The sequence below is a fragment of the Trichosurus vulpecula genome, chromosome 5 (assembly GCF_011100635.1).
Source record: "Trichosurus vulpecula isolate mTriVul1 chromosome 5, mTriVul1.pri, whole genome shotgun sequence".
NCBI lineage: Eukaryota > Metazoa > Chordata > Mammalia > Diprotodontia > Phalangeridae > Trichosurus > Trichosurus vulpecula.
Window position 1 is genome coordinate 199529742 of NC_050577.1, and position 16048 is coordinate 199545789.

Consider the following 16048-nt stretch of genomic DNA (forward strand, 5'->3'; position numbering starts at 1 on the left):
TTTCAATAAAATAGAGGACTTTCAAGTTTTCTCAGTGAAACGACCAGAGCTGAATAGAAAATCTGACTTTCAAACACAAGAATCAAGAGAAGCATGAAAAGGTAAACAAGAAAGAGAAATCATAAGGGACTTACTAAAGTTGAACTGTTTTGTTTACATTCCTACATAGAAAGATGATGTGTATGATTCATGAGACCTCAGTATCATAGTAGCTGAAAGGAATATGCATATATGTATATGTGTGTATACATATATACATATGTGTGTGTCTATGTATGTATATATGTAGGTATATATATATATATATATATATACACATAAAGGGCACAGGGTGAGTTGAATATGAAGGGATGATATCTAAAAAAATAAAATCAATTTAAGGGACAAGAGAGGAATATATTGAGAGAGGGAGAAAGGGAGAGATAGAATGGGGTAAATTATCTCACATAAAAGTGGCAAGAAAAAGTGGTTCTGTAGGAAGGGAAGAGGGGGCAGGTGAGGGGGAATGAGTAAATCTTGCTCTCATTGGATTTGACCTGAGGAGGGAATACCATACACACTCAATTGGGTATCTTACCCCACAGGAAAGAAGGAGGAAGAAGATAAAAAGGGGGGATGATAGAAGGGAGGGCAGACGGGGGGAGGAGGTAATCAAAAACAAACATTTTCAAAAAGACAGGGTCAAGGGAGAAAATTCAATAAAGGGGGATAGGTTAGGAAAGAGCAAAACATAGTTAATCTTTCACAACATGAGTATTGTGGAAGGGTTTTACATAATGATACGCATGTGGCCCATGCTGAATTGCTTGCCTTCTTAGGGTGGGTGGGGAGGAAAGAGGGGAGAGAATTTGGAACTCAAAGTTTTAAAAACAGACGTTCAAAAAACAACAACAAAAAAAGTTTTTTCATGCAACTAGGAAATAAGATACACAGGCAATGGGGCATAGAAATTTATCTTGCCCTGCAAGAGAAGAAGGGAAAGGGGGATGGGAGGGGAGTGGGGTAACAGATGAGAAGGCTGACTGGGGAACGGGGCAACCAGAATATACACCATCTTGGAGTGGGGGGAGGGTAGAAATGGGGAAAAAATTTGTAATTCAAACTCTTGTGAAAATCAATGCTGAAAACTAAATATATTAAATAAATTTTTTAAAAAATAAAAAATTGTATATATACTGATCTTTGTACATGCTGTATCCCCAGCTAGGTGGTGCAGTGTATAGAATGCCAAGCCCAGAATCAGCAAGACTCATATTAGTGATTTCAAGTCTGGCCTCTGACACTTACTAGCTGTGTGACCCTGGACAAGTCACTTAACCCTGTTTGCCTTGGCTTCATCTGTAAAATGAGCTGAAGAAGGAAATTGCAAACCACTCCAGTATCTTTGCCAAGACAACTGCAAACGGGGTCATGAAGAGCTGGACACAACGGAAATGAATGAACAACAAAATCCCTAGTGGAATGTAAGTTTCTCGAGGTCAGACACTTTTTCATTTGTTTTTTATCCCTGGAACCTAGCACAATGCCTTGGACATAGTAGACAACTATTAATGCCCATTTTATTGGATTGGAATTATCAGTCTCCCCTCTATGGGCATCTCTTCCCCTCATATCCTGACAAATATTTGGCTAATCTCAGTCCCTTCTCATTTTTTATGTTTCTGGTTCCTGGATTTAATTTCTAAGTCTAAATTGTCTTTTTGGCATAGATTCGCAGAATCTAGTGCTAGAAGATGCCTTAAATTCCAACCTCATCATTTTATAGATGAAAAAACTGGGGCCCAAATTGGCTAAGGAAGTAAATGGTAAACCTCAAAGTGTTATATTTATATATAAAGTGAGTGGTTTGTCCAGGGTCACACAGGGACTAAAACAGCAGAGATGGAATTAGATCCCTTATTACCTAAATCCATATCCAGTCATGTTTTCATTATACCGTACAAGCCTTTCAATTTCACACTTGAAGCAACATCTCCTGTTGACTTCTTACGTCCTCAAATGGGTAGTATTGACCTCATACCACTACTACCAATGCAGTCTCCCCAGGGTCATAGAATTTAGAACCAGAACAGACCCTAGAAAGTGTCAAATCCAAACCTTTCATTTTACAGTGAAGAAATTGAGACTCTGGGTGGTGAAATTATTTGCCTGAGGCCACACACACAAATAACAGAGTATATCAGCAGCACTGTGTCTAGAGGTTGCAGTAAGGGGCCCAGGCTAAGGTTAGCTCTCGAGACGGATGGCAAACCAGGCTGACCCTTTCCAGTTTCTTTTCCAGTTTACTTCTGAATGCCTCTGGCATTAAAAGATTTTCTGTGTGGGAGGGTATGGTTTCAATCCTTTAAGAATCTAGTCCCAAGGCCTTCTACCTTTCCTAAATAAGAAACTACTTTTAATTTCCCTTTAACCCTTTGGGTTGTTGAGTGCTAGAGAGCAGAGAGCTGGGAAAAGTACTACTCATATATTTCCATAAATACAATTGCTGACAGGGTATAGAAGGTGGGGGTGGCTACTGGCTGCCCTTCCCTCCCCATTAATGTTCCCTGGAAATCACACTGCTTCAAAACACATCCTCTTCATTCACACTCATTGTGTTTCTCATAATTGCTCTCACATAGTGGGTTCTATGTGTGCATACGTATATGTGTGTATGTATACATATATGTACATGCATCTACATATATACCTACATATGTATATACACATACACACATATTTTGTCTGGATCTGTGATTTCCTAAGACTCCTTCAATCAATGACACTGCTCTGCAACTTATAATTTTAAAATTGCCTCGTACATAGCAGTATCATATAGAGGAGGCATGGCTGCAGCAATTAACTTCAATACCCTTTACACAAAATCTCACACTCTGTTTGATCTTTGTCTCCCAGTTTCAGGGGCCCGGTCAAGTTCATCCCTGAATATGTCCTGGACTTTCCTACCTAGACTTGCCACAGCTCCATCTACATGGTAACCACTAAGTGAACTGGTCTCACTTTCTCTGTGACTTGAATCATTCCAGAGGAAAATATTCAATCTGGATTTGCTCTGTAGGGTAGGAATCTAAAGGAGCAGCTAAGTGTTATTAGAATTAGAGCATATTCTAATAAGACTTTGAGCTCAAAGGCAGAGACTATGACTTATTTATCTTTGTATCTCCCCCAATGGCTCACACAGTAGATTACACATTTTCTTTGGTGCATACCTGCGATTTCCTAACATTCCCTCAACCAATGAAGATTTTCTGCAATTTGTAATTTTAATGTTGCCTTATACATAGCAGGCACCTAATAAGTTTCTTTTGAATGAAGAGAAAGCTTCCTGAAGGTCCTTTATATGTTAACATCCCCATTAGATACCCTGAAATGCAGAGCGAGCACAGGTACTTACCAAAGAATGTCTGCCTCCTGGAGGCGGTCTGAATTAAGTAGAGTGGTGGTAGACCCAGCACCTTCAACAGACAATACAAAGGAGGTCATTCACCCTTACTGGGGTTACCAAGAATAAAGTCAAGAACACAAGAATCAGCACTCACCATATTGTTCTGAAGAAATGCTAAGAAAGGTGCTTGGAGATGGAGCAGCTTAAAGGATCATTTACCTGCATGTTCCTGTATGACTTGGGTTTACTTGGGTTTCTCAACCTGACATTCTCCATTGCCAGAGATGTCAGAAGAGGCTCAATGATTCAAATACCCCCAAGGAGTAACAACTAGTCTATCTCTTATTTCAGGATTTTTGGAGGCTGACAGGTCAGCTCCAGGGCCAGCAAAGCTTTAGAATGAACTTGATCTCTTGGTCCAGGTCCCAGCCTGACCCATCTCCTCAAGACCTTGAGCAAAAGTGAATGTCCCAACTCTTGAGGGACAGAAGTTGGTGTATATCTGCTCAGTCTGGGTTTGGCTTTGTGTTGGGGATGGTAAACCCCACCCCCTGGTTCTCATGCCTCACCTCCATAATGCAGGCCAGCTGTTCTACTTCATTCTCCCCAGCAAAAAGTGGGTAGCCAGTGTACAACTCTGCCAGAATGCAGCCCAAGCTCCACATGTCAATGGCGGTGTCATAGGGATGGCCCAGAATCACCTCCGGGGAACGATAGAAACGACTCTGGATGTAAGTGTACACTACAGAGGGAAAGACATGAGCCTGCTTGTGTGACTCTCCTTGATCTTTCCCCACACCCTCCTTCAAGAAATCTTCCCTAGTGCGGTTGGTAGGTTATGAGACTAATCTTCATCCCCAGAGTCTGTTAGTCAATTACATCTACTATAGAGAGGCCATTTGAAATTCATTAAGTTTAAAGGAAAAGAGGAAGGGGAAGAAGGGGAGGAAAAGAGGAGAGAGGAGGAAAAGGAAAAAGATAAGATGGAAGAAATGAAAGAGGAAGATGTCCATAGGATAATAGATTTAGAACCAGGAGGGATTGTAGAGGTCATCCAGTCCAGCTCCCCTCACTTTACATTTGAGAACAGTTTTAGGTGGGATAGAGTAGCACAGGATAAGCAGGCATGGATAGGTTGAAATTTACATTACAGACATCTTTAAATTCTCCTCTACCTCCCCCCAAAAAAATCCACTCCTCTTCTGACCATCATCCTTCCAGTCAACCAAGTTGACAACCTCAATATCACCTTCAACTCTTCCCTCTTGCTCATCCCACATTTCCAATCAGTTTAGTTGCTAAATCTTGCTTCTACCTCTACCGCATCTCTCATATCTGTCCCCTGCTCTCTAATCATACAGTCACCACCCTAGTGGCAGCCTATCACCTTTCTCCTGGCTACTGCAGTAGCCTCCTAATTGGTTTTCCTGTCTAAGTCTTTCCCCACTCTAATCCATCTTGCACAAAGCTGATAAAGTGATTTTCCACTCTTTTATCCAATAAAGTTCAATGGCTCCCTTTTGACTCTAGTGTCAAGTATCATTTCCTATTTATCTCAACTTTTTAAAATGTCTATTTCTTGCCCAAGTTGTACAATATACCTAATTATTAGAACATCATATGTATATATATATCTATATATATAAATATATATATATATATATATATTAGAACAAGATGCTTAAAATACTTTACTGATACAGTATACTAGAGGTATTAAACTCAAACAGAAATAATCTCCGTGGACCACATATTCACTTACAAAACCACAAATTAACATCATCTGTGTTGCAGTGTATTTTTTTTTATTTTGGGTTTTTTTGGAGGGGGTGAGGCAAGGCAATTGGAGTTAAGTGACTTGCCCAAGGTCATACAGCTAGTAAGTATCAAGTGTCTGAGGTCACATTTGAACTCAGGTCCTCCTGACTCCAGGGCTGGTGCTCTATTCACCGTGCCACCTAGCTGCCCCCTTTTTTATTTTGTTAAACATTTCCCAATTACATTTTAATCTGGTATCAGTGGCACTCAGGAGATTTTTGGACTGCTGGCCACGAGAGCCCTGAGTTTGACACGTCTGGAATACATAATCAAAAAATGTTTGGAGACCTCTTAAGAGCACAAAGTCTTAAAGTTTTCTCACAATCAAGGAGGTACAGCTTGCCTCAAATAGAAACTACCTGGAGCCACACTCCAAAACATCAAGGTCTTTGATGCTAATACAAAGCCTTTAAAAAAATTCATTTTGCAAATTCTCTATTGATTTAGTTCTACCAAAAGAGCATCCCACAGCAATGTCCCTTCCATTCTCTTGGGTCTCCAATACTAGCTATCCTGTTTCACAGTCTCATTCATCTAAAACTCAAGTAGCATGCCCATTAATATCTGCACCTAAACCCTCTCCCTTACTTCTCCCAGTTCCTCTGCAAAACTTATTTCACTCATTGCATATAGACCATCTTGCTATGTCCTATGAAGCCCACCATGCTTATTATCCCTAGATCAAGTCAGAGTATGCGCCTCTCTAACTTCTATTCATTGTTTCTAGTTCCTCACACTGGAGTCCACAGATCATAAAAGGTCTAAACCCTGTCTTTTTAAATACTTGAAAATTGTTATTAATGTCCCCCTCCAAGTCTTCTCTTCTCCACCCCAAACATCCCCAGTTCCTTTAGTTGAATGTGATATGGCATGTTCTTGAAACTCTTCACCATGTTGGACACTCTGTGGATTACCAGTGCCCTTCCTAAAATGAGGTGCTCAGATTGCTGTAATACCATGAATTTGCCTATAACAGGTTTGCCACCTCCCTAGTCTAATGACTGTAGTATTTGCTTCCCACTTGGGAGGCTGAAATCAAATACTGTATATAAAAATACTTTATAAGTTTTAATGTTAATTACTCTAAGACTGGATTAGCTTTTTGGGTGTCATATTACATTGCTGTGATACTATCAACATGAATTCCACTAAAACCTCCTGGGTATTTTGTAGATGAATTACTGTCTAGCCATATATCTCTTATCTTGTAGTTGCAAAACTCATTTTCCAAACCCAAGTATAAGACTTTGTATTTATCTCCATTAAATTTTGCTTCATTAGATTTGGTCCAACATTCTTGCCTGTAAAGACTATTTTGGATCCTGATTGTCATTCAACATCCCTCCCAGCTTTGTATTACCTACAATTTGATAAACATGATATATGTGCTTTATTCAAGCCATTTATTTAAAAAAAACTGTTGACAGCACAGCATTGAGCACAGATCCCTTGGGCACTCCATTTGAGACCTCCTTCCAACTCAAAAGCTGACATTTACCCTAACTGACTCTTCTATGAGTCCAGCAATTCATCCATATCTAAACTCATTTAATTGTACTATTATCTAGTCATACCTCTCCGCCTTTTACATGGGAATAGCAAAAGAGTCTCTGTCAAATGCTTTACCAAAATCTAGGTAAACTATACCTTACAGTAGTCCTTTGATCTACCAGCCTAGTAGTCCTGTTAAAAAAGGAAATAGGATTAGTCTGGTATGAGCTATGCCGGCTTTTTACGATCAGCGCTTCCTTTTTTTAAGATACATATTTTGTCGGTGCCATTTGTTTTTATATCATCATCATTTACCACATGTACAAATTGAACCTTCCTCCTTTGTGACAAAGAAAAGCATCTGATACAAAAACCTTGTTTAGTAATGTATACAACATTCCTTCGGAGTAGTTTCCCAGATCTCTGTCCAGACCACATGGTAGGCTTCTTTACCTATTCTCTGGGATTTTCATTTGTTTTTCCATTACTCAGAATTCAAACCATCTTTTCACTTGCATCATTATAGCCATTGTGCTAGGGCAGGGGGGCGGAAGAAGGTGACCAATGAGAGCCCAATCTTTGGAGCATGCATAAGGTTCTGACTCTTGGTAATCTACATGGAGGCTTGGGTGAACCTACTTCTGAAAACGTGCTATGGAAAGGCTCTTTCCTTTCCTGATTCAGAGCATATGCAGGTATTCAATCACTCTCTTGTTGGCTTCCTACCAGCTTTCAGTATGGTATTATTGAAAAGCCTTTGAATTGACTTTGAGTTGAAACTGATCTTACAAATAAAATGAACACACGAACTATCTTTTCTTTGGTGGGTTTTGAGTGAAAAGGAAGAAGGAATCCTATGATCCTCTGGACAGGGAGGAGAAGTAGAAATAGTAGCAGTGGCAAGTTCTGTTGTGACTGTATCTTGCTATCCAGGCTGCCGTATGGTGTCACCAATTTCTATCTTTCTTTCCTGATTGTAGGTGAATGAATATCAGAGGTGGAATAGGCCAAGTTACAGCCCTGTAAGCTTTAAAAGGTTGGAAAATCTACCACAGGTCCAGCAACTGGACTTTATGCCAGAGTCTACTAGCCAAGTCTGCTGAGGAGCCAGCCTTAAGGAGCAACCTGCTTAAGCCAGCACAGAAGTGAACTGAACCAGCAACTAAGACACTATTCGTGTCCCTCAAGCAAGGGAGCAATTTGTTCATCAACCATGTTACATTCAGAAATGAGCTTGGGGGGTGGAATGTTTGGTAGTCAAGACTTTGAGTCTGTTTTCCCCAGAGACTAAGTCAGTATGAAGAGGGGACAGTGTTCTGTCCTTGCTATACCTTCATAGTAAACATCACTTAGTAAAAGAGAATCAGTGTTAACTGATTAATTGGCAATGATGATATATTGGGGAGAAATTAACTGCTGAATTAACAGTTGAAACCTTAACCCTATATGCACGCTCTAACCCTAAACCTATCCATACAGGGTCCAGTATACTGGGCATGATGCAGAGGCCCTTTAGGAATACTGCTGAGATGGCTGCTGACCAGGACTTGCTCTACCATCTCTCTAAATGAGGTGCTAAATGCCTGAATTACATTGTACAATTTTGCAATAAATCTATATTGCTAACTACAGGTGTCCAGTATGTTTTCCTTCCTGTGGGACCTCCCCCCTGCCAAGCTCACCAGTGGCTATATGACCAATCTGAAGGATAATACAAAATGTGAGTTATTTTATTGTTATCAGTGTTTGTTGAATGAATGACACTTCTTTACCAGTAAATCAGCATCCCCAAACCACAGCCTGGAGATAGAAAGATTATAGAGTTGTCAGTTTCATTCTGCTCCCTCATCTCACCCCCACATTTCTCTTCTCCAGGCTCAATAATTCTCCCATCTGTTCACACTTCCTCATAGAAGGTATCCTTTTCCCCCCAAACCTTTCGTGATTTTTCCTGCTCCTTTCCAACCTCTCACCAAACACTCTGTGTCTCCCAGGAAGGCACCCTACCATCATAGGTCAGGAGAGGTTTTGACTGGAGCTGTTAGGATGGAAAGAAATACTACAGAGCCAATTGCTTACATAAATATGTGACAAGACACAGGTCAAGGAAAGAAACATTTCAGTGAAAGAAAGAAAATGAAGGTATCTCAGTGAGGAAACTAGTAAAGAATCTCACCTCTTTGATGTTCATAACAGCTTGAGCCAAAGTCAATAACTTTAACTGATACATGGCCCCTTTGGTATAGAACAATGTTCTCCTAGAGAGGAAATGAAAGATACATGCAACATTTCAGTAATATTCTCATTAGGAAAACCTGTCTTATTTTCTGCATAGTCTAATTCTATCCATCTTTCAGAATAGCTCTCAAAGCATGTCCAACAGGCCTTCCATGGCTACTACAGAATACAATGAGCTCTTCGTTCTCTGAACACCTATTGCCTTCACTGTCCAGACCATTTATTTGGTCCTTAGTACCCAGCACCTTAGGAAAGCTATGTGGCAGAGTGGATAGAGTACAGGGCCTGAAGCTAGAAAGATTCATCTTCCTGAGTTCAAATCCAGCCTCAGACACTTACTAGCTATGTGACCCTAGACAAGTCACTTAACTAGTTATGCTTCAGTTTCTTAATCTGTAAAATGAGCTGGAGAAGGAAACGGCAAACATCTTTGCTGAGAACACCCCAAATGGGGTCACAAAGAGTTGGACATGATGGAACAACTTATATTAGCCATGTTTTATGTATGTGTGTCTTTATCTCCATAACTAGATTATAAGTTCCTAGACATTTTTACTTCTGAATGCACATAGAAACCCCGTGTGTGTGTGTGTGTGTGTGTGTGTGTGTGTGTGTGTATAAGAAGCTGGAGTCATAAGACTGTATTAGACTTCTGTATTAGAATTCTACCTTTGCCACCTATGTGACCTTGGACAAGTTCTTTATTCCTCCTATTACAAAATAAAGAGGATTGATAAAATAATCTCCCTAGGTCTCTTAGTATGTTCAAGTTCCTAATTTTCTCCCACCTTGCCAATTTTATAAATGTGACAGTAGAGGGCGACAAAGGGCAATAATTGGAATGAATGTTGGCCTTCCTTTACAGTAGGCTATAGAAAAACCAACAATAGGTTTTGGAGAAAGCAAATTTGTATCTAAGCTGCTGAGGGAGGGAAAGATAAAGAGAATCTTGGGCAGGGAGGCAGGACCCTTGGATCCTCTTCCTAGTGAATGTGAAGGGAATTATTGGTAAGAGCAGAGATATGGCAGGGAAGCCTCAATCTCTCAGTTGTGCAAGTTGGTAATGCCTTGAAGCCATCCTGGACTCTTCCCTTTCCGTAATTCAAATCCAATCAGTTGCCAAAACCTACTGATTCTCCTTCTACAACATTTCTGCCATCCAACTGTTATCTATTCATGCTATGAAAACACTAGTTCAAGCCCTCATCATATCTCACCTGAACTATATATAAGTTCCTAATTGGTCTCCCTTCCTCTAGCCTTCCACTTTCCAATGCACTTTCCATACAGTTGTCAAGAGAATGTTCCTAAGGCACATATTTTGCCACATCACTTCCCTGCTCAAGAATTATCAGTGTCTTCCTATTGCCTCTTGGATGATATAGGCTCTTCATTCTGACTTGATAACTGCTATTTATATAGGACTTTAAGATTTGCAAAGCACTCTCATTTGATACAACTCTGAAAATTACATTTTTCTATTTTCACCATTTTATAGATGAGGAAACTGATATCTTAAATGACTGTGTGACACCGATAATAAAGGTCTGAGGTTGCATTTGAACTCAGGTCTTCCTGACTCCAAGTCCAAGGCTTGATTGGGTTCGAAGCTATCCAAGCTATTTTCCTAACCTTGTTTCATGTTAATCATCTTCATGTCCTCTATATTCCATATAGACTGGACTATTTGTCACTTCCTGTAATTGCCATCTCCTGACTGAATGCACAATCCTATGCCTAGAATACATATGTTCCTCATCTCTTCCTTTCAGAAAAATTATTTTCCCTCAAGGATCAATTCAGGTGGCACTTCCTCCATGAGACTCTCCATTGGTTTATAAAATCAATATTTTTAAATTTTATATTATCTACATTTCTCAATATAACTTTCCCTTCCCTCCTCCCAAATAATCATCTCTTATAACAAAAAAAAATTTTAAAAGGCTTAGCAAAACCAGATGAATAAATCAGGCAAGCCTGACATTATGTGCAAAGTTCCTTAATCGTATTCCTCCACCTCTGCAAAGAAGGTAGGGAGTTGTATTCTCATATCTCTTCTTGAAAATCAAGTTTGGTCATTATCATTTTCCAGAATTCAATTGTGATTATTTTGTTCTTTCTCTTTACTTTGCTTATACTCTATCCCTTGTATGTGTCCAAATTCCAATATAAGCTCCTTGAGAACAGGGACTGTTGAATTCTTATCTTGGCATCTCCAGAACCTAGAACAGTACCTTACAAATAGTTGTTGCTTTATAATGTCTATTAAATTGAAAATAATTACGCTTCTGATGGTAATACCAATTGATTAATAATAAGAGTTCATATTTGATATACTGATCCAAGGTTTGCAAAATGCTTTCCTTAAAGAATCATTATTTTTTACTTTAAATTTTATTTATTTATTCTTGTGTGGCCAGATCTCCAGGTAGCTTTTCCACGGGCTTCTCCTGCCCCATAGACAAAATAAAAACAGCAGAATCCCAGTTCTTCTTCCTCTGAAACCACACTACATATATGAAGATGCACAGTAGTTTCCTAAGATTCTTGTTCTTCCCAAAAAGTATACTACCATCTGTCATATTACTTTTCAGTTGTTTTTCTGTTATGTCCAACTCTTCATGGTCCCATTTTGGGTTTATTTGGCAGAGATACTGAAGTACTTTGCCATTTTCTTCTCCAGCTGATTTTACAAATAAAGAAACTGAGGCAAATAGAGTTAAGTGACTTGCCCAGAGTCACACAGCTAGTAACTGTCCGAGGCCAGATTTGAACTCAGGAAGAGGAGTCTCCTTGACTCCAGTACTGGTGATCTATCCACTGTACCACCTAGCTGCTTATATTCCCTACTAGCCTATTTTACTTTTTTCCCTAATACCTGCCCTGAAGTCTTAGCTGAGACTAATTGGACCTACACCTGGCCTGGAAAAACAACTAGTTGACACTCTGGAAGACTACTGGTAGTCATGCAAGAAAAAGTGCTAACTTTTTCATACCCTCCAACCCAGAGATCCAACTAATAGCCTCTGACTCAGAGATCCAACTAATAGGTTTATACCCCATGGAGATTAGTGATAGCAAGAAAAGACCCATGTGAGGAAAAAGTTCAGAACAGCATTATTTGTAGTAACAAATTCATGTCCGATAATTTGGGAGTAGATGAAATATAAATGTATATGTGTGTAAATGTACTGGAATACTATTGTGGAATGACGAAGATGAAGATGATTTCAAGGAAATTTGGGAAAACTTGTATGCAGCAATTCAGAGTGAAAAGAACAAAGCTAAAAATAGGTAGGTGTGTATGTGTTCGTATATATATATGTATATATATATATATGTTTTTGTATATATTACATACCGCAATACATTTTAAGTCAACACTGACAAAAAGTAACAGTAGAACAAAGACAATGGGAAATATTGATCCTAAATTATTCAAGTTTAAGCATTTACCCCTTCTTTCTGTGATCAGTAAGCTAGAAAATGGAACTACTCTCCTTCATTGTTCACCCACATTCACATGTTCATCCATCAGTGGAAAATAACATTTTAGGACGGTCAAAAATACACTATTATGCAGTTTTACTTAACTTTTGGTGCAGTATATTTCATGGGGAGTTTGTTTGAGGGCAGTTTTATTATGTAAAAATAAATTATGTTAAGACAAATATTAAAAGAAAAGAACAAGAGTGGTTGGGTTCCAGTCTTGATTGCCACCACAGTTACAAAGTCAGGTGTCTGTTCACAATTGGAGAAGAAAGGTCAGAAAAAGGAAGAAAGGGCATGTGCAAAAGAGGTACTCACTGGTTTGAGATCACAGTGAATGATTTTCTCTACATACAGCATTTGCAAACACTTCAGAACCGAGAGTGTAAAGCGTCGAATCACAGATAGGCTGAAGCCCTGAAAGCTATTATTCTTCATCAATTCATATAAATTGATCCTGGAGAAGAGAGGGAAAAAGACCATTTTAAGTGAGAAAAGTGCAGAAGGAATCTATTGGGTTTTAAAAATTTTATTCATATCATTTGTTTTCACTTTACCTTAATTTCAAATTATATCCAATGATATCCCCAATGAGTTATTCCTTGTAATTTTTTTTTAAATGTAGGAAAGTGGTCCTTGAAAGCCTAGGATCTAATCACAAAAAAGGAGGCAAACAAGGAGGTGGTAAAATAACTATGAAGGAGACAGTTATGACAGCTGATTTCTTCACGTGGTGCAAATTAAGCCCTTGAAAGATCAGAAAGGAAACAACAGGACTGGATGAAGAATTGTAGGCTATGCCTCAGAATGACCTTTAAAAGTAAGTTTACTAAATCTAGGAGGGACAGTCAAGGAGGAGCCCAGCTCCCAACGGGACTAGAAGAAGCATGGAGATAGAGAAAGTGGGAAGCTGCATGGAGCTGGGTTAGTAAGAGAAGCCAGAAGAACTGCCACTAAGAAAGGGGCATGGTTTCTTGGGAAGGTGATATGTCAGGACCAAAGCTATGTTGCTGACCCCTTTCTCTCCACAAAGAACCCAGAAGGATGGTGCTGTTTCTCTTTTCCCCTCTAGAGCTCCTTCATAATAACCTAAAGACTTTTCCTCTAGGCATGGGAGTTGGGAGGGTAGGGGGAAGAAGGGAGGTTGTTTACCTTTCCTTGTTTTAAATGTTCACTTTGTCATTATAAACAGTAGTAACCCCTAGCCATCAGGTTTTACTTACTGAAAATATAGTATGGAGGGAGCAACTGAGGCAGGAAACATCCTCAGAGAAGTGATAGAGATAGATCTAATGCAGAGGGGTTTAGCTCAAAGTACTGTCTCTGACTGGAAGCTCAAGAAGATAAAGAGATAGAAATAGATATATAGATGTAGAAATGTTACAAGAAAATTAGAAGAACATGGAACATATTACTTATCAGACACGGATAGGTGAACAATTTATGAATAAACAAGACATAGAGAGGGTAAAGTTACGTGTAAAATGGATAATTTTGATTACATTAAATTAAAAAGGTTTTGTACAAATAAAACAAATGTAGCCAAGTTCAGAAGGAAAGCAGAAAAATCAGGGGGAGGGGAATTTCATAGACAGTTTATCAGATAAGCGTCTCATATCTAAAATATATAAAGAACTTTGTTAAATCTATAAGAATACAATTCATTCCCCAATGGATAAATGGTCAAAGGATATGAATAGACAATTTTCTGCTGAAGAAATCAAGACAATTTATAGTCATATGAAAAAATTGATTAGAGAAATGCAAATTAAGACAACTTTGAGATATCATTTTATACCTACCAAATTGGCTAAAATGATTGAAGGGGAAAACAAAAATGTTAGAGGGGATGTGGAAAAACTGGGACACGAATTCATTGTTGTTGAAATTATGAACCGATACTACCATTTTGGAGAGAAATCTGGAATTATGCCCCCAAAATTATTAAACTACCTATACCCTTTGACCCAGCAATGCCACTACTAGGTCTATTTCCAAAGATGACTGGGGAAAAGTAAAAGAACCTATATGTTATAAAATGTTTACAGCAGCTCTCTTTGTGGAGGTAAAGAATTGGAAAACTGCAGGGATGCCCATCAATTGGACAATGGCTGAACATGTTGTGGTATACTACTGTGCTATAAGAAATGATGAGTTCAATGGTCTTAGAAAAACATGGGAAGCCTTGCATGAAATGATGAAGGGCAAAATAAGCAGAACTAAGAGAACATTGTATATAGTAACAGTTATACTATTTTAAGAATGACTTTGAGTGAATAAGTTATTTTGACTATTATAAATACCCAAATTAACTATAAAGGATATGTGAAGAAAGATGTTATCTGCATCCAGAAAAAGAATTGATAAATAAAATTATGTATAGAATAATTTTACATCTATATGCCTATTGGTGTCTAACGGTGTTCATCTCTAGAGTGGGGAGAGGGAGGGAAGAAAAAAAAGGAAAAAATTTACGTTAGTTTTGTTGTATATTTGAAAGGAATAACAAGTTGTGCATAGTAGATTTGCAGTTTTATAAGCAATCATCTTTTTTATTTTCCTATGTTATGGAAATGTTTGTTTTATTCCATAAATTAAAAATAAAATAAATTTTAAAAAAGATAAAGAGAATTGCAGATTCCTTGATACTAATTCCCAGACAGGAGAAAGAGCTTAATATTGGGAAATCTCATCTGGGCAAGTAGTCAATAGAAGAACTAGGGTTAATTATGAATGAATGATCAATACTGATCACCCAATCAACCTTTAAACACTACTACAAAAAGAAAAAAGAAAAGTAGGAAAAAAGCAATTCAACCAAACCAACGCATCAACAAAGTCTGATGCAATGTTCCAAAAATATTGGACAACTTGAGAGAATAGAGACCCAAAGAGGTTAACTAACTTATCCAAGGTCACACAAGCAGTAAATAATGGAGCTGGGATTTGAACCTAGATCTTTTGATTCTAAACAAAGTCTTATTTCCATTACATTAAGCATCCTAGTCCTAAGGGGGATAGTTCTATGCTGTGTTCTATAAGTATACAGCTTGCATTTCATGAAGTCATTTATTCACATAGTGCCTTCAATCTCCCTATCCCCCACCTCCATCTCTACCCTGGGAAGAACAGTCCAATCTTTCTTGTGCACATAAGTAGATGTACTTTTGAAATCATAGGGATGTGGATAGGAACTAGACCTATGATTTCACTGGCATAGGAAACTCCTAGATAAGTAAATTCCTCCTACCAATATTAGCTGATGTCTACTCTGCAAATTATAATCTTACAGAGTTGCCCAGAGCACTGAGTTGCCCAGGGTCACACAAACAGCGTGTTAGAAGCAGGCCTTGAACCCAAGTTACTCCTTGCTCTAAGGCCAGCTCGATCCATTATCTTCATGGTGCCTCCCATAGTTTTTAAGAGGTCTTTTTAAATGATTCAAAAATCTTAATGAAAGGAATGAGGTATATCCCTGTTATCTAATAAAGCAAGCTCTTTTCAAAGCGATGCCCAAGGGTCTGATATTGACTTTATAAAATTGTTACAGTATTTGTTATTTTTTGTACCAAGTATTGGAATCTATGCTAAGCATATACCTGCTGATTCTGAGATAGGAAGGTGTTA

At 38.5% G+C, this 16048-nt stretch overlaps 1 protein-coding gene across 1 annotated transcript in view; it reads right to left on the reverse strand.

Annotated features, from left to right (window-relative positions):
* Window positions 1-16048, reverse strand: part of DYRK4 (dual specificity tyrosine phosphorylation regulated kinase 4) — a 44312-nt gene that overhangs the window by 9692 nt on the left and 18572 nt on the right. Inside the window, exons 10-13 of the mRNA XM_036759947.1 lie at window positions 12740-12878; window positions 8871-8952; window positions 3955-4127; window positions 3395-3455 (exon numbers count right to left, since the gene is read on the reverse strand). Coding sequence (XP_036615842.1) covers window positions 3395-3455; window positions 3955-4127; window positions 8871-8952; window positions 12740-12878 — 455 coding nt within the window. The remainder of the gene's footprint in view (window positions 1-3394; window positions 3456-3954; window positions 4128-8870; window positions 8953-12739; window positions 12879-16048) is intronic.